This window comes from Notechis scutatus, chromosome 1, assembly GCF_049901735.1.
Source record: "Notechis scutatus isolate UNSWTSFEM ecotype Mainland chromosome 1, rNotScu1.2, whole genome shotgun sequence".
In the NCBI taxonomy this organism is placed as follows: Eukaryota; Metazoa; Chordata; class Lepidosauria; order Squamata; family Elapidae; genus Notechis; species Notechis scutatus.
Window position 1 is genome coordinate 173,437,611 of NC_142009.1, and position 18,449 is coordinate 173,456,059.

Sequence of the window (18,449 nt, forward strand, 5' to 3'; positions counted from 1 at the left end):
AACTCGACCTCCTTTCGGGGGCCGCCATCTTGTAGTCCAGCGTGACCGCCTCCTCTATCCCTACTCCTCCCATGTTGCCTCACTCCGTCCGGTGCTCCGAGAGAGGGAGCCGGGGAGGCTCTTGCGGTAAGAGCGGCTGCTGCAGCGCGTAGCTTGAATGAAGTGAGGTGGAAGCGCCCAGGTCGAAAAAAAGTCAAACCCGGGAAGCGGTAAGGAGCAAGGGACGGGAGCCGAGATCATGGCTCCGCGTTTTCCCTGGTTTTATGCACCCGCCCATTGCTGTCTTCTGTCCTTCTCTTTTTCTTCCATCTGTACAGTCGGTTCCCTCGTCCCTTTCCCCCAATTCCATGTTAGATGGATATACCCTTAAGAAGAAGCACTGACTGGACCAAGAATTTAGTACTGTGATGGGTCTTTCAGCATTTGATCTGGACTCCAAAAACGACCGCGAGATGTTTTCCTTCCAAGGGATTAGAAAATCTGACCTGTGTCCATTATTAGGGCTGGAGAGTGCCGAGCATGACAACGATTGCATTCTCACACTCTTCCCTCCTTCCCTTCCTCCAGTATTGCCAGATCCTCGCCTCCTTTTTGCAAAAGGTCTCCTGATCCCCCCCCCCCGCGCCTCTCCTATTTCACCTGAAGGCTATTCCATCTCTTGAACAGGCTCTTCTCTTTCTTCTTGTAGACGTAACAAAAAATGTTCAAAGGCGAAGGGGGAAGAGGAATGTTTTTTTTTAAAGAACCAAAAGCGAAGTTGGAAAAAGAGGTGGCTGTTCCGTGCGCAACTGCGGTTTGCACATTTTGTATGAGTGCCTCATATAAATCCATCCCAAGGACGAAGCAGCTGCTGATGTTGATATTTTTTGTCATTGACGTCTTGCCTAGGACAGTCGAGATTACTCCGTGGCCTGTTTCTCCCTCCCACCGTTCTTTAAGGAAATTATAACAATCGGCTCTTTCTCTTTTTCGGGATTAGCTCGCTTGAATCAGTAGTCAAGAAATAAAGAGAAATCATTATGAGCTCAGAAGCTGGTACCGTTGCCTATTGGGATGGGCAATCAAAGAGGGTAGCCATGTCTGTGGATTACTATAATCAGATTGATTTTAAGTATCAGCAAGGCACTTATTAAAACATATATACTGAGTGTTTAGTTTTATAACCACTCCTCACTGCAGTCTCTTGGCATTTAATAGTAGACATATTTTGATCAACAATTCAATGAATTACAATACAAATACATATAGTTACCATAATATAAACTTAGAAGTATAAAATAAAAGTAAAGATTAAGTGAGTGATGTTAATTCATCTTTCAAAGACTACAAAAATGAAAGCTAAAACGGGCCAATCTGAATTCTAGTGGGAGTCAATCTACTAACAATAATAATAATAATAGTATTTTTTAAAAATACATAAGTAAATAAGAAAACAAAAATGTTGATGGACCACTAGGTCTTTTTCTGTTGTCAGTTTTCTATGTTTCTAATGACAGTCTTCAATGATAGTTTGTGCCTGGTTTTGCGTAAGGCGACTTTACAATGTGGTTTATTTGTTTTTGAGATAGTATGACATGCAAATCCATCCCAAGAAATAATCCATAGGTTACAAATTATAGAAGTTAATTCATATACTACACAACACCAAAACCAACTACTTTATGACTTAATATTATATGTGAATCAAACAATTATAACAAAGCGCTAAATTTTTCATTTGAAAATTAGCATTAGATTAGACTAAAGATGGACTTTCTGAAAAGTCAGTTAAAGCAGGGGTCTCCAACCTTTTGAACCTCAGGGACCACCAAATTCATAATTTTAGATCCCGCGGACCATGAATATGAATCCAGCATCCTGCTTGCTGAAGTGCCTGGACTCCCATTGATGGGATGGGGTCCTTCAGGCACTTAGCTTAGCTGCCTGTTTCTGCAACCTTCAATACTCAGAGTCATTTGGACCTGTCTCCCACAGAAAACAAAACACCGGGATCTCTCCTCCCTCCCTCTCTCTCTCCCTCCCTCCCTCCTTCTCTCTCTCTTTCTCTCTCTGTGTCTTGTCTCTCTCTCTTTCCCTCTCTCTTCACTGTCTCTCTCTGTGTCTTGTCTCTCTCTTTCTGTCTCTCTCTCTCTCTCTCTCTCTCTTCCCCCCTTCCCTCTGTCCCCAGGGGTGGGGAGAAAGGAATCTCTGAACTGGTGCTGGATGATGAGAATCTGATGCTCGGAGGCCAACGAGCCACGTGCTGAAGACCAGATGGGGCAATCCTGCAGGCTCCCTAGCAAATCCGTGCCTCCTGCCTCTGTACATTGAGGAGGCGGAGCAGCAGCGGGAAGAGCACAGACCTCCGAGCCGCAGGAAGTGGCTGCCAACAATGCCCTCAGGTGAAGATGTTGCGAGTGGGAGGCTCGATCCCTTATGGTATATCTTCTTGTTCTCAAAAATATTAACCATATAGCTTGGGGTAAAGAGTTCTCTTGATTAAGGTCAAGATGCAAGCCTGAACAAGATGCCTAATATATTGCTAGGCATATTATTCATAATGTAACATTTAAATAATGTCTAATGTAATAGGACCAGTTACTCCAGAGCTATTTTATATAAATCACTTGGAGTAACCTAAGTGCAAGCAGTAAACCATTGTTTCTTTTTGGGAAAAGAATTACATCTGTTGTGAATATACAGACAACACTTAAAGTGTAAGACATAATAGTGCTATAATTATGCCACTATTAACAAAATAGTACTAGTGAATATACCCATATCATGTTGATTCTATAGAAGGGTGCATAAAGAAAGTCAGTCATAGGCAGGGTGGGATTCAGTTTTTTTAACAACCGGTTCTGTGGGCGTGGCTTAGTTGGTGGGCGTGGCTTGGTGGTCATGTGACTGGGTGGACATGGCTTGGTGGTCATGTTACTGGCTGGGCGTGGCCAACTCAACATCACTCACATCGAGGCACACATCTCCTCGCATGGCCTCTCGTGACTGTGGGGATGCTGCGACAGTCATAAGTGTGAAAAAGGGTCATAAGTCACTTTTTTCAGTGCCATTGTAACTTTGAATGGTCCCTCCACACAAGCAAAGTACCAGCAAAAGAGGAAAAAAACTCCAGAGAAGTTCCAGAGACAGGAAGTCTAGTCCTGCCAAGAATGTAATAAGGGTTAACGGAGAGGCAGTTTCTGTACGCAACACCAGAATGTTTCCTTCCTTACAAGATTAGGCCAATAATTTCTTCTAACAACTGTTTCTCCGAACTGCTTAGAATGTTAACAACCAGTTCTAGCGAATAGGTGCGAACTGGTAGAATCCCAACCCTGGTCATAGGTTCATCTAAAGAGTATATTTAAGAATGTTTCAAATACAATTATATGGTGCAAATATCAAAGAGAAAATGTAAATGTTTAATTTTAGTAAGCTTGGTGAGTGCTTTTTCTTTAACAAGAAGTTTTTTCATACAACATATATTCCTTCAATTATTATTTGTCTTAGCTGATTAGCATCTTATAGATTAATATGAAGGCATACACTTCATTTGGTAGAAAGTGTTTATATTCTGGCATGTGGTTTTGAATTTAAGCAGTGCTTTTCTTAAACAATGTTTAATATAGCATCTTTTCTACAGTTCCAGTTATAACCACAAATTGTACAGCCAAACTGCCAGAATTGGGCTATCATAATTTTTTTTCAATTAAAATCCTCCAATTGGCTTCTCATATTTTTGTTATTTTAAATAAAAACTCACAGAAACTTCCCCAAATACTTCTCATTACTCCTTATCACCCCTCCCCTCCCACTTGTGACTGTATGACTGTAACTTTGTCACTGGTATCCTTACGATCTATATTGACTGTTTCCTAGTATGATTTGATTGCTTATTGTACCCTATGACTATTATTAAGGGTTGTACTTTATGATTCTTGACGAATGTATCTTTTCTTTTATGTATACTGAGAGCATTTGCACCAAGATAAATTCTTTGTGTGTCCAATCACACTTGGCCAATAAAGAATTCTAATTCTAAAAAAAAAGTAAGTCATTTTGACTTCTATAAAATGCTATAAAATCCTCTGTAAAACATAATTTTATATTTCAATATTGACAAATTTTTAAATTATATACAAAATGGTTTCTTTACTTCCTTAGACTGGCACATACTGAGGAACTTGGGAGTGACTAAAATTGGGCTTTAAAATAACAATGGTGCACAATATTCATCAAGCATTTGGTGAGATACAGTGAAGCATTTACACTCATTATTTGTCAGTGTGCTACATGTGCTTGTTTTACTTTCTGAGGGACTGACCACAAACAGTAAGAGCTGGGTCTGTCACATCCACCTCCCTGAAGCTTAGCACTGGTTCCCCACAGGGCTGTGTGCTCAGTCCCTACCTGTACTCACTGTACACACAAGATTGTGTATCGTCTGACTCATCCACTGTGATCATTAAGTTCGCAGATGATACTACCGTATTGAGTCTCATTACAGGTGGAGACGAAACAGCATACAGTGAACATCAGCAAGACAAAGGAGATGGTGTTAGACTTCCGGAAGAAGAGAAAGGAACCCGCCCCATTTTACATCAAGGGGGGCTGTGTGGAGAGAGTTTTCTCCTTTAAATTTCTGGGAGTCTACCTCAGCGAAGATCTTTCCTGGAAATCAACACAACCCAGGTGGCCAGAAAGGCCCAACAGAGACTCCATTTTCTTAGGATCTTGCGAAAGAATAAAATGGAACCATGACTAATGACCTCCTTTTACCAGTCCACAATAGAAAGTGTCCTCTCATAGTGCATTATGGTATGGTATGCTGGCTTGACAGCCACAGATAGAAAGACATTACAGAGGGTAGTGAGCACAGCACAAAACATCGTGGGCTGTTCCCTGATATCACTACATGACATCACTAGGGCTTGCTGCCTTAGAAGAGTGAGGAAAATTATCAGGGACAACTCACACCCAGTCAGCACTTCTTCACTCTCCTATCATTGGGTAGGAGATATAGAAGCATAGCCAGCTGCGCCAACAGGCTGAAGAACAGTTTCTATCTGGGCTGTAAGACTTCTGAACAGAAAATAACTTCATGTCAACATAGTATGATAGACTTGCGGGGCCGGCGCATTGTGGAACAAGGTCACATAGTATAAAAAGATTGGGACTGGGTTAGGAACTTCTGTCCTCACTGTGAGTTGTGTTGGGGGGGGGGTGTTGCACGAAAGGAGGCTCAGCCAATCTCATTGTATACATGTTGTACTCTGACAATAAAGGCAATAATAATAAATGATGAGAAAACCTTCCCTATATTTAGTATAATGTAAGTCAAACTAGGTAAATTCAAAGTGGAATTCGATTCCTTGTGAGCTCATTTAAGACAGTAAATATTGCAATTTAAACTGATTGGCTTCACTCATTGTGGTACAAGCATTGTTTTTGTTTGTTTGATGTAGTGTGTTGTATGATCCAACCAATTGTGTTTTATTCATTAAAGATGCTTCAGCAGGTCATGGTTTAATGTGAACCAACCTAAATATTGCTCTTAAAGCAGGATATATTTTGGCTGGTATTTTGCCAAATTAGATTATTTTAAATAATGTCATACAACAGGGCTGGGAAACACCTTCTCTAAATGGTGCTACTGTGCAGTCATCTCCCATATGCTTCAGTGGAACGTTTGGAGAGCTCATCCAAAGTGCTACAGAGCCCTAGGATTCCATATATTCATTTTGTTTTAAAATGATATTGGAATAGTTTGTTATGCCTATTTCTTTTTAATACATTTCCAGACAGGCCTTCTTTTAACAGAAAGCCAGTTTGTGGTATGGTGGTTAAGGCATCAGGCTAGAAACCAGAAGACCATAAGTTCTAGTCCTGAGACTGTTGAGTCTCACCTTAGGCATGAAAGCTGGTTGAGTGACTTTGGGCTAGTCGTTCTTTCTTAGCCCAACTCACTTCAAAGGGTTGTTATGGAGAAATAGAAGAAAGAAGGAGTATTAGATATCTTTGTCACTTTGAGTTATTTATAAAATAATAATGATAATGGAAGCAGCAGAAGAGAAGAGAAAGAATTAGAAAAAATCACAAAATACAAAGAGCTGCAAGTAGAAGTAGCACAACTCTGTCAAAAGAAAGCAAAAATACTATCAATAGTAATGAGAGCCTTGGGTACAGTCCCAAAACATGAAGCACCACATGAACATCATTGGCATTGACAAAATTACCAGTCACTTGCAAAAGTTAACTTTACTTAGGACAACTTACATCCTGTAATGATACTTTTAGCATCATCAAATAACAACATTTGCCTATCTTAGGTCCTTGGGAGGAATTCATTGTGAATAAAAATGCTTAATTATTTCTTATTTTTTTACTTTCAAAAGTTTGCATTAACATACAGTTCAATGAAACTCCCCAAATTAAAATATTCAAAATTTCCTAATAGGATGAAATGGCAGGATCATCTGTGATTTCACAAACTATCTGAAAACAGAATTGCTAGAAAAATAGCATTATTGTACAGTTGATTTTATAGGCAGTAGATAAAATAAAATTAACTTAAATTTTTTTTATAACTGTAATCTTTTAATTTTCCATCATTTAGATTTTCAAAAAGGTTTAATGTTCACATGTTTTCAAAATAGTTATATTCGGGTAACAATAAACCTATCATTGAATGTCAGTATCTGAATAATGGCACTAGAAAAACCCAGGCAGATGGTTCTTTTTAGGTTAATATGCTGAATTTTAATCCTTGTTTTCCTCTTCTTTTTCTCAAGATGGTGAATGAATGGGGCAAGATTGCGATATAAAGGTAGTGAACCTGGCAGCTTAAAATGTATCTTCCTTTGGTTTAAATTATCCTCCTGTCTGTCTAGTTGATATGAAATGAATGCCAGCAATAAATTATTGCCAAACAATCATTCAACTCAAATGAGAAGGAGCAAGATATAAAATGGAAAGAGGATGTGGTTTTCAAAGAATTGAAGCCTGAAGCAACCCTCATGAATTTCAACCACAGCAATTCAGAGAGCATCACTGGTAAGCTGATGAGTAAATTAAAAGGTGCTGGTAGATGTTTTGAAAATTATAACTGCTTCAAGGCTACTTTATATTGAACTTTAGAACTGTCTCAAATTTACAGTAAAGCAATGCCTTTATTATGCCAAACTCAAGGTAGATTAAATGGCATGTAATTTTTTCCAAAATGCTTAAGCAGGCAGATCATATAAAAATTAGAAAAAAAGTTTGGGGAGGGAAAGAAAGAAAAGCATCTAAACCAGCTCCTTTAAAAAGGAATGCTGCCTTTTTGAATGGAGGATAAATTAAAATATTAATAAAAGCTGGAGTAAAAGAGAAATCTGTCTTAAAATCAGTGCAATAGATTAAAAACTATTGCTTTTTTTAAGTGATAATTAATTTCTAACAGGTAAACATTTAAGACTTGTGTTGTTTCTCACTGTCCTTAGTTCAGAATGGATAACATTAGTCATTTTTTTTCAGAATGTTGAAAAGCATTTATTTAGCAAAGAAAATAATGGTTTTCTTCCAAAGTTGATATGTTGTCCGCATATATCTTTAGATGATTGCCCTAATGAAGACCTTCCTGAAGTGGAACTAGTGAGCATGCTAGAAGAACAGCTGCCTCAGTACAAATTACATGTGGATTCTTTATATCTTCCTGTAAACGATGACTGGATCCAGTCAAGAAGTTCTCACAGTCATGGTCCTGAAATTTCTTCTCCTGTTCTTGCTGAGGAGGCACTCCATTATATGAGTAAGTATCCCAATATAAATATAAGCATTCAAGATTCAGTCAACCGAGAGTTTCCGGTTTGTCGGCTTCGCGAGCGGCAGGGATTTGCGGTTGCGCGATCCCTGCCGCGCTAGCCGTTTTGGGGCTCCGACCCAGACGGGTGCGGAGCTAGGCTGCCCTGCAGGGGCAGCTGAAGGTAGGGGATCCGGAGAAGGGTTTGGGGTGTTGCAGACCCCTCCCGGCCGGCAGAACCCCCTTTTCCCAGGACGGTGCAGCGGTGGTCCGTAATGGCCGCCACAAAGAAGCTGGCAGCCGGGTAAGAATGCGCAGGAGGAAGTGGAGAAAGTGCTTGAGAGGAGAAAGTCTTTCTTGGTTCCTAGGACTCTAAGACATATTTAACAAAATTCCTGAAAAGTATGACTTTCTGAATGATACCTTCGAGAAGAGGAAAAAAGCGGCAGTTTAATGGTGCTGAAAGGATAGCTTACCCTCTTTTTTTACGGAATAAAAAGTGAACATTAAGAAACCTATTTTTTTTAGGTGAAAACTGGCTCTAAGTGGTGAGTGGGAAAAGAGAGGACTTAAAAAAAAATATTTGTATGCTAAGACCTTGTTGGAGGAGATGCCTTAAGGATTGAAAGACTAAAATATATTGTAATAAGACTTTAAGAAACAGATTTGGACTTTCCTTTTCTTTAATTGATACTACCCCAGGAGGAGAGAGTGGGAACTCTGTCTTGGTTTGGACTGACTGAGAACTTTGGGATTGTCTTATTTTTCCTTTGGAATATTCTGGCTGTTGTAAGAGAAAAGAAAAGAAAAGATTTATAATGGCTTCTTCTATCGAGGAACTGAGAAAAGACTATGAGCAAGCAAAACAAAATGGTAAAGCTGGTTTGAAAGAAGCCTTCTTTTTTTTAGAAATGGCGCTTATTAATTATCAACAAACATTGCAACAGATGAAGACAGCAGAAGAAGAACAAAGAAAGGAAGCCATCTTTAATAAATCTCAGAACTCGACCAAGAGGGAAGGAAGAGGAAAAAGAAGAGAAATAAAGGACTTAAGATTTAAAAAACATTTAAGAAAGGGAAAAACAAGGTGCAAAATCAATATAAGGATGGTAAACAAAAGGGAAGAGGAATGCGACAGAGAAGGGAAGCCAGTAAGGCAGAGGCTAGAAGAAGGGGGCTAGAAGGGGGCTAGAAAGGTTTGTTGGGGGAAGAAAGAAAGGGAAAAGGTGGAGAAAAGTTACAAAGTTTTGAAATTAAATGAGAAAAAGAAATTTTTTTAGGGATAAAGGATAAGTATAATTTCTTCAAAGAGATTTTGCAAGGTACATAAGATGATATTGTAGTATTGTATCAGAAATAGAAAATTTAAATGGCTTGAGAGTTGATAAGAGATTAAAATGTTGGAATGTTAATAATGATTGGTTTGAAAATATAATATGAGGGGAGATTTAGAATATTAAACTTTAATTAAAGAGTTTATTAAGATTATGGTATTGATGTTATTATAAAACTTTCATTATAGGATTTTGTTTTTAATATTAAAATCTATTGCTTAACTATGTATTTAATTGTTTTAAATGTATTATTCAGTTAGAATGTACCAAGCAAAATCGGATTGGGTATCTTAAAGATTAATTTGATTAATTTAGTGGGGAGATAGAAAGGCATCATACTCTGATTAGTGATTTCAGGAGAAATTTCTTTCTTTTTAAAAGGAATGAGACAAAGGTATAATAGAGAATGGACAAAAGATATAAATATAATGATTCAAATTAAGATGATTAATTAAGATAGAATCAAGAAGAGTGAAATATGTGGAGAAGTTAATATAGAAGACTTAGAATGGTAAATAAAATAAGTAATGATATGTAAGATGAGCCTGAATATAATTGAAGTCCATGAAAAGAGAGATACCTGGGTCCAAGTTACTTTCCAAAAAGATCTTTTATATGTTTTGTGTGTTGTGTGATTATGTTGTTTTTTTGGGGGGAAAATTAATAAAACCTTGTAGAAATATAGAATGAGAATAATGGTAACTAAGTCAGAAAGAAGTAGATGAAATAATAATAATAAAATTGAATAAGAGTGAAGAGAAATAAAGGGAAATTGGATAAGAGGTTTTTGTATGTTTATATGGAAATGGTTTAAAATAGAATTATAGTTTACCTGACTTGTTAAATTTATAATGGAAAAAGGTTTAAACATGTAATGGAAAATGATGACTTGTGTGTTTTGAAAATTAATAAAACTTGTTTAAAAAAAAAAAAAAAAGATTCAGTCAACCTGCAAAAACAACTGAAGTACCTCCAGATTTGGAGAATTCTGTTTTCCAAAATTGATACAAAGAACAAAGCTTGAATGTATGTATGTATGTATGTATGTATGTATGTATGTATGTAATGTCTCACCTATATTCACAAGTGAGAATACAGAGTTCCACAGTTCAAAATATTCAAACAAAACAAAACCAGACTAAAAAAGGGTTAACAGTACTATATTCCAGTCCTTGGCAGACTTCCTGGAATCTGTCTGGTAATTCAGAATGTCCATAAATTACAAAGGCCGCTCCACACGTATCCTTTCGACACATCAAACACTTTGCTTCCAAGCAAAGTTTGAGAATCAGCACGCCTCCTTAAATCACCTGGATGGGCGTGTCAGTCTCTCTAATCAATGTCTGGCTTGACGCCTCCCTTCAGATTGACGTTTCAGTCTTCTCCTAGTTCTAGCGTCAAGCCACGATCTGTCAGTTTCCCCATGGTAGAGTGAGTCGATAAGCCACAGGATTAATAACTGCCTCGATAGGGAAGGGACCAATAAAGCGATGATCCAACTTCCTAATCGGGCGATCGACCCGAAGATGTTTCGTTGACAACCACATCTTGTCCCCCACAGCCAACGGAGGCGTCGCTCGACGCGAACAATCTGCGAAACGCTTATAATCTGCTTTCGCTCGTTCCAATTGTCTGGAAATTAATTGATGCACAGCATATAACTCCGACAAAAAATCTCGTGCCTCTGGAACTGGAGAATCTGCGATCGACAGGGGGAAAAACCTCGGATGGTAATCCACATTTGCGTAAAAAGGCGTCATGTGGATGGAGGTGTGCCGAGAATTATTAAAGGCAAACTCTGCCAATGGAAGATAGGTCACCCAGTCGTTTTGTCGTTGATTTACAAAACATCTGAGGTATTGGGCGAGGATGCCAATTACCTTCTCAGTCCTGCCATCGGTTTCCGGATGGTGCGCCAACGCTAAACATACTTGTACTCTTAGTGCGTTCATTAGACTTTTCCAGAATTGAGCGGTGAACTGAACACCGCGATCTGAAACAACTGTCCGGTAAGCCATGTAAACGGAACACGTGTTGTATGAAAAGCCGGGCAGTAACACGAGCCGAGGGTAATCTCCTACACGGGATGAAATGGGCCATCTTAGTGAGCATGTCAACCACCACGAGCACCGTCGTATAATCCGACGAAGGGGGCAAGTGCGTTAGAAAGTCCATGGAGATCGCTCCCCATGGTCTGCCCGGAGTCGGCAGTGGTTGAAGAAGTCCAGGAGGCGCACTTGACGCCGCTTTCGCTTGTCGACATTGTACGCAAGAAGCGACGTAGGAAAACACATCGTGTCGAACCCGAGGCCACCAAAAAGTCCGGGTGACCAAGTGCAGAGTTTTCTGAAAACCAAAATGACTAGCAGCAGGGTTGTCATGACATTGCGTCATGATGAGGGCTCTAAGCGTCCTGGTGGGTACGTACAATAAATCCCGATGTCTTAGCAAGCCCTCTTCAAAAGACCATGGGAAATCAGGTCCAACTTCCCCCCTTCTCTGCTGCGTCCACGCGTCTAACCGCTGCGCCTCCCGTATTCGAGCCCGTAAATCTACCGGATCTTGAAGTACGGCCAAGGATTCCGGATGGCAACATCGTTCGTGGAGGAAGAGGATCCTCGGGACCGATATATTCGGGTTTTCTAGACAACACGTCTGCTCTCCGATTCTGTCCACTTGGAACATAAGTGACGGAAAAATTGAACCTTGCGAAAAACAACGACCACCGGATCTGGCGTTGGTTCAACTTCTTGGCGGTAGACAAATGTTCCAAGTTTCGGTGATCCGTCCGAACCTCCACCTTGTGCCAAGCCCCCTCTAGGTGATGTTGCCAGATCTCAAATGCAGCCTTGATAGCCAACAACTCCTTTTCCCAGATAGTATAATTGCGCTCGGAAGCTGTGAGCTTCCTAGAATAATATGCGCATGGGAAAAAAGGTGCACCATCCTTCGAAGCTTGCAACAACACCACTCCGATAGCTACATTAGAGGCATCTGTCTCGACCACAAATGGACGATTCGGATCAGGATGCCTCAATATCGGCTCGGCCACAAATGCTTTCTTTAAAGTTTCAAAAGCCTGTTGTTGTGGGGGCCCCCACTGAAACGGGACCTTCTTGCGAAGGAGCTGAGTGATGGGATCCATTAGCTTAGCAAAATCTGGAATGAAGGTCCTATAGTAATTGGCGAACCCCAGGAGACGTTGCACGTCCTTTACTCGACGAGGGGCTTCCCAACTACACAAGGCCTCAACTTTTTTAGGGTCCATAGCAATGCCCTCGGGAGAGATGATATGCCCTAAAAACTCTATTGACGACTGAAAAAAGAAACACTTCTCCAGTTTCGCATAGAGTTTATGCTCCCGAAGACGCTGAAGCACTTGACGGACCTGATGAAGGTGGTGATCCCTGGACTGAGAGTATATCAAAATGTCATCCAGATACATCACAACAAACCTATCCAGCATGTCCCGAAAAATGTCGTTCATCAAATGCTGGAATACCGCGGGAGCGTTGGTCAGACCAAATGGCATGACGGTGTACTCGAAATGGCCATAACGAGTGCCAAACGCTGTCTTCCACTCGTCCCCCTTGCGCATCCGAACCAGGTTGTAGGCCCCACGCAGATCGAGTTTAGTGAAGATAGTAGCCTCCCGCAACCGCTCCATCAATTCCGGAATGAGCGGCAAAGGATAACTATTCCTCACTGTGATGGCGTTCAACCGGCGGTAATCACAGCATAAACGGAGCTCTCCCGACTTCTTTTTAACAAAAAGAATGGGAGCCGAAAGAGGGGACGACGAGGGTCGAATAAATCCCCGAGCCAAGTTTTTATCTAAAAACTCTCGAAGTGCAACCAACTCGGGCTCTGACATGGAGTATAACCGACCCTTGGGCAGTGGAGCATCCGGTATCAGGTCCACGGGACAATCATAAGCACGATGCGGTGGTAACTGGTCCGCCTCCTTCTCGCTGAACACGTCGGAGAAGTCCGATAGCTCCGAAGGTATGGGAACAGCAGAAGCGGCGATATCCTGACCAGCGCAGATATGTCTCAAATGATCCACACATTGGAGACTTGGAAAGGAAATGGCGTTCTGTGCCCAAGCCACCAACGGATCACGCAAACGCAACCAGGACACACCGAGTACCAAGGGAAGATGAAGGTCCGAAGTGATGTAGAAGTTTATCGCTTCCTCATGATCCCCAATAACCATGCGCACTGGTTGGGTGGCGAAACGAATGGGCCCAGACTTGAGCTCACGCCCATCCACTGTTTCCACCTTAATGGGTGGATCCACAGCAACCAATGGGATCCAAAAGTGCGTAGCAAAAGCCCTGTCCATAAAACTGGTTGTAGCCTCTGAGTCCACCAACGTAAATGCCGAGGAGGGCCAGGATTCACTTCATCAATTTGGGGTGGGGGTGTAGAACGTGCCCGACCTAGGGTTTCCCCCGAGGTCGGGCCTACCCCGTTTCCCGACGGGCCAGGAGTGGTTTCAGGCACGGGTCTGCGAGTCCCTCTCCGTTGGCAGGAATTAGCAAAATGTCCCGGACCCCCGGTTTTTCTTCATCCTGATTGGTTGGGAGTCTTGGTCTGTGTTTATTGGTCTTGGAGTTTACTGTGTTCTGCTTGATTGGTGTTTCTAATATCTTCTGTCTGTTTTGTAGCTTTTTTTGTCTTGATTGGCTGGCAACATTGTGTTTCCTGTATTGGAGGCTTTTAGTGCGGCTTGGCTCCGAGTAAACAGACGGCTATCATTTATTAGGAAGCCAGGTTTCATCTGGGTGCCTGGTTGGGGTGTGTTTGAGCTGGAGGTATTGGGGGGGTCTGTTTGTGCCCAGGTGTTTGCCTGGCTTGTGGTGTGGAGATTTTTTTGTTTGAGAGTGCAGGCTTCCAGATAATTGACAGTCTGGTGGAGTCATCTCTTCTATTCATGCTTTCAGGTCTTTTTTCAATCTCTGTGGCTTCTCTGATAATTCTATAGCTGGGGTTTTCTATAGTGGCTAGGGTTTTGGTGCCATTGAAGTCGATGCTATGACCTGTGGCTTTCATGTGTTGGACTAGTGAGGAAGTGTGTTCCAGCTTTTTTACTGCATTTTTGTGTTCATCCAGGCGGGTACTTATTCTTCTATTGGTCTGTCCAATGTATGTGGCAGGGCATGATTGCACAGGGGACTTCATATATGCCGTGGTTTTCCAGGTCAATTTTATCTTTGGGGTTTCTTAGGTTGGCTGCTATTTTTCTGTCTGTTTTGAAGGCAGTCTTGATGTGATGCCTGTGTAGTATCTTACTGATTTTGTCTGTAGTACCTCTTATGTAGGGCAGGACAGCTGTTCCATAGGTCTGTTCATCTTCTAGATCTCCATTATGTCTCAGTGTGTTTTTGTGGATCAAGCCAGTGATTTTGCTTTTGTGGAAGCCATTGGCTGTCAGTACTTTAGTCAGGGTGCATAGTTCAGTCTTTATGTGTGTCTTGTCTGCCAGGCGTTTGGTTCTGGCAATTAGTGTTTTGGCCACGGAGTTTATCTGTGCTGGGTGGTGGTGGGATTGGGCGTTGAGGTAGCGGTTGGTGTGTGTTTTCTTCTGGTATATGGTGTGTCCTAGTGTGCCATCTGTTTTTTTGTAGATTAGTACATCTAGGAATGGTAGTTGTTTGTTTGTTTCCGTTTCCATGGTGAATTTGATTTTGGGGTGTGTGCTGTTTAGGTGTGTTAGGAAATTGTTTAGGTTTTCTTTTCCATGGGGCCAAATAACAAATGTGTCATCAATGTATCTTAACCATAGTTTGGGTTTGTGGGTGGCATTGACTAGGGCTCTGGATTTGAATTCTTCCATGAACAGGTTTGCAATGATGGGTGACAGTGGTGATCCCATAGGGGCTCCTTCAATTTGCTTTTATCTTTGTCCTTTGTAGATGAAATATATGTTGGTTAAGCAGTGTTCTGTTAGTTCCTTGAGGTGTTTGGGTGGTTGGTATTTATTTTTGATGATTTGTAGGGTTTCTTTTATCGGGACTTGAGTGAATAGTGAAACCATGTCAAAACTTACGAGAAGATCTTCTTGTTCCACGTGTAGATCTTTAATCATTTCCAAGAGGTGGTATGAGTTTTGTATATGTGAAGCTGCTGCTTCAGCATGGGGCTGTAGCTGCTTTGCTAGGTATTTGGCTAGGTTTTGTAGTGGTGCTCCTCTGGAGCTGACTATGGGTCTGAGAGGTATGCCTTCTTTGTGTATTTTTGGGAGGCTGTATAGTTTGGGGCATCTGGAAGATTTTTCTCTTGGGATGATCGTCTGTTGGATCTCTTTGCTCATGTGGCTGGTTATAATTTTCTTCTTGGTTATTTTTTCCAGATATGTGGTTGGGTCCGTGTTTATGGGTTTGTATGTGGAGTCTTGGAGTAGGTCTGTCAATTTTGTTTCGTAGTCTTTTCTATCCATTACTACTGGGGCATTACCCTTATCTGCTGGAAGTATGATTATGCTGCTGTTGTTCCTTAGGGCTTGCAGGGCTTTTAGTTCCTCTTTGTGCAAGTTGCTTTTGGGTGGTTTGCTTGTGCATAGGATGTTAGTGACTTGGTGTCTTATTCTATCAGCTTCATCTGTATTTAATTTAGTTAGGCTGGATTCCACTCCACATATGATGGATTCTGTGGGGATTTTTTTGGGTGCTATAAGCATAATTGAATCCTTTGGTTAGGACATCTGTTTCTGTTTTGGTGAGTTCTCTGTTGGAAACATTGTATACTAATTGTTTCAGGTATTGTTGTGAGTTGTTGGGGGCCTTCTTGTCATGTTCTAATTTCTGTAGTTTCTTCAGGAGTTTGTCATTTTTGTAAGTGGTTTCAGGTTCAGCTCTCCAAGTTGTAAGTTGTTTTATCTTGTCCCAAAGTAGAGGGTGGATTTTGTTGCTCAATTCCAGGTGTAGAATTAGGAGATCTTTGTTTAACTGATCGAGTTGGAATCTCTTTCTGTGGAGCTCATTCCTGAGTAGAGCCATTTCAGTTCTTTTCAGGATACGTTTAGTAGCTGCTGTGCTGTGATGAAATGTTAATTTGAAGCAGGTCGGTGTTGCATTGTTGTCTCTGCAACTGCGTAGGAATTTGAGGTCACATAGTATTCCTGCTCTTTTAACTTCCAGCTACTCGTAAGTTTTGGTCTGGCTGTTTATTTCCTCCCCGTAGAGGTCTGATACTTGTTTTCTTAAGTTTTCACGGGTATTTATATGTATGGTATTCAGCTTTGTTCGGATATTTTCAGGCACAAACAGACCCCCCCCTCATACCTCCAGTTCAAATACACCCCAACCAGGCACCCAGATGAAACCTAGCTTCCTAATAAATGATAGCCGTCTGTTTACTCGGAGCAAAGCCGCACTAAAAGCCTCCAATACAGGAAACACAATGTTGCCAGCCAATCAAGACAAAAAAAGCTACAAAACAGACAGAAGATATTAGAAACACCAATCAAGCAGAACACAGCAAACTCCAAGACCAATAAACACAGACCAAGACTCCCAACCAATCAGGATGAAGAAAAACCATTCTGGCACATCAGTAGGCTAGCACCAAATTTAAAACAGAAACGGCTGTGAAAGTCTGACTCACAGACAAACACTATACAGAAGCCTGATGATGGCCGAAACGTTGCTACAACTTTAAAAGCACAACTATAACGATGTGGGAAAATACCCGACCACGGCTGCTTCGCCAGCTGTCGCACCCCCCAACCTCAAAACCAAACAAGCTGACACACGCCAAGAACACAGACCCAGACCCCAAACTCGGAGCCAGACTAAAACCCAGAATGCTACATTACAGCCACCCGCTCAGGATATCACATCAGAAAACTCAGGAAATTACACCACAAGAACTCAAGAAGTTGCAACACAGCAAATGATCCAGGATATCACAGCACAAGACCAAGGATACCACAACAATAAATGTCACAAGGTCATCACACAACCCATTACCCAAGCTGTTACTACACAGGAGGCTAATGGAAAATAGATCAAAACACAAACGACCCAGGAGATTACAACGCAGGACCCAGGATACCACAATAAAAGAACTCGCAAGCCCATCACACAACCCATTACCCAAGCCGTTAAAACACGAGAGGCTAATGGAAAAAAGATCACTACAAAACAAACGACCCAGGAGATTACAGCACAAGATCCAGGATATCTCCACAACAAAACTCACAAGGCCATCACACAGCCCATTATACCAACATCAACTCTATCAACCAATCAAGAGGCAGCAGCGCTGCCAACCAGCCCAACACACCAGCCCCCACCACCAGTATTTATAGAGAGACGGCAGCTCCGATCACACACTGCTTGCACTGGCACGAAGCCGAAAGCACCAGCCTGAGGTTGGCGAGTGGGACCTCGCCGAAACGTCACCAAGATACTCTTAATCTTACACGGGAAAAGACCCGAACACACCTAGTCCTACATATATATACTTGAGAGTCTGTAACATTTATCTGTGTTAAACAGTCCATCATAGAGCAATATGTTTTGAACCAATACCTCAAGTAGGCTAATTTACAGAATGTGTCCAAAATCCAGGAGCCATCATGCCCATGGAATTAAAATTTAGCAAATTTTATAAACATTTTATGACATAAAAGTTATTATAAAACATTTTTGACAAAATACAAAATGCCATAAATCATTTCCTGTAGTCAACTGCTAATATTTGACTGTGCTACATGGTTCAACATGTGTTACTTTCAAGGCAGATATATCCCTTACTATTTCTCTAAATTTTTAAGAACTTTTCCAGCACATTAGAAGTTCTGCCATTGTTGAAGGCATTAAAGAATCTAGTAGGGACCCAAGGGGTCATAGATTGTCCTTTTTTTAAAAAAAATAGTGGAATGTCCTATGAACATTGCTCTTGTTAAATGCGCTGTTGAACATGGGAATAAACAACAGTGAACAGAGTTGTTAAAATGGCACTGATTGCAGATTATGCATAAGGCAATAACATCAGCCTATGTCAAGCCCTACAAAACAAGCCTGTTAAAATCTCTTCCTACTATCAAAAACAATGTACCTGTTGGTTAAATATTAGCTTATACTATTTTTTATTACCTGTATTTTTGATCATCTTATATGCAGTGTGGGTGTGTTTCACTTTTTGATCTTTAGGATTGAACTTTCAGTCCACCCTGTAAAGTAAAGTGAAATTCAATATTGACTAAACAAATTAGTGCAGTTTCTTTAAGGAGCTGCTGGCAAATATACACTGTAGCAATTATGCTTCTGCTAGATCCAAAACACTTTTCCACTTCAGATTGAAATATTGGATTCCTCTAATCTTATATTAGTGCGCTAATCCTTATG

The 18,449-nt window shown here is 41.1% G+C and overlaps 1 protein-coding gene across 2 annotated transcripts in view; it reads left to right on the top strand.

The window, feature by feature from the left end:
* TRAK2 (trafficking kinesin protein 2) overlaps positions 1-18,449 on the top strand; it is a 51,836-nt gene continuing 33,387 nt past the window's right edge. Inside the window, exons 1-3 of one of the 2 annotated variants that reach the window (XM_087949815.1) lie at positions 1-126; positions 6,771-7,032; positions 7,574-7,768. In XM_087949815.1, coding sequence (XP_087805941.1) covers positions 6,996-7,032; positions 7,574-7,768 — 232 coding nt within the window. In that variant the 5' untranslated portion in view covers positions 1-126; positions 6,771-6,995. Of the gene's footprint in view, positions 210-6,770; positions 7,033-7,573; positions 7,769-18,449 lie in introns of both variants that reach the window. The other variant, XM_087949807.1, reaches the window with a different exon arrangement.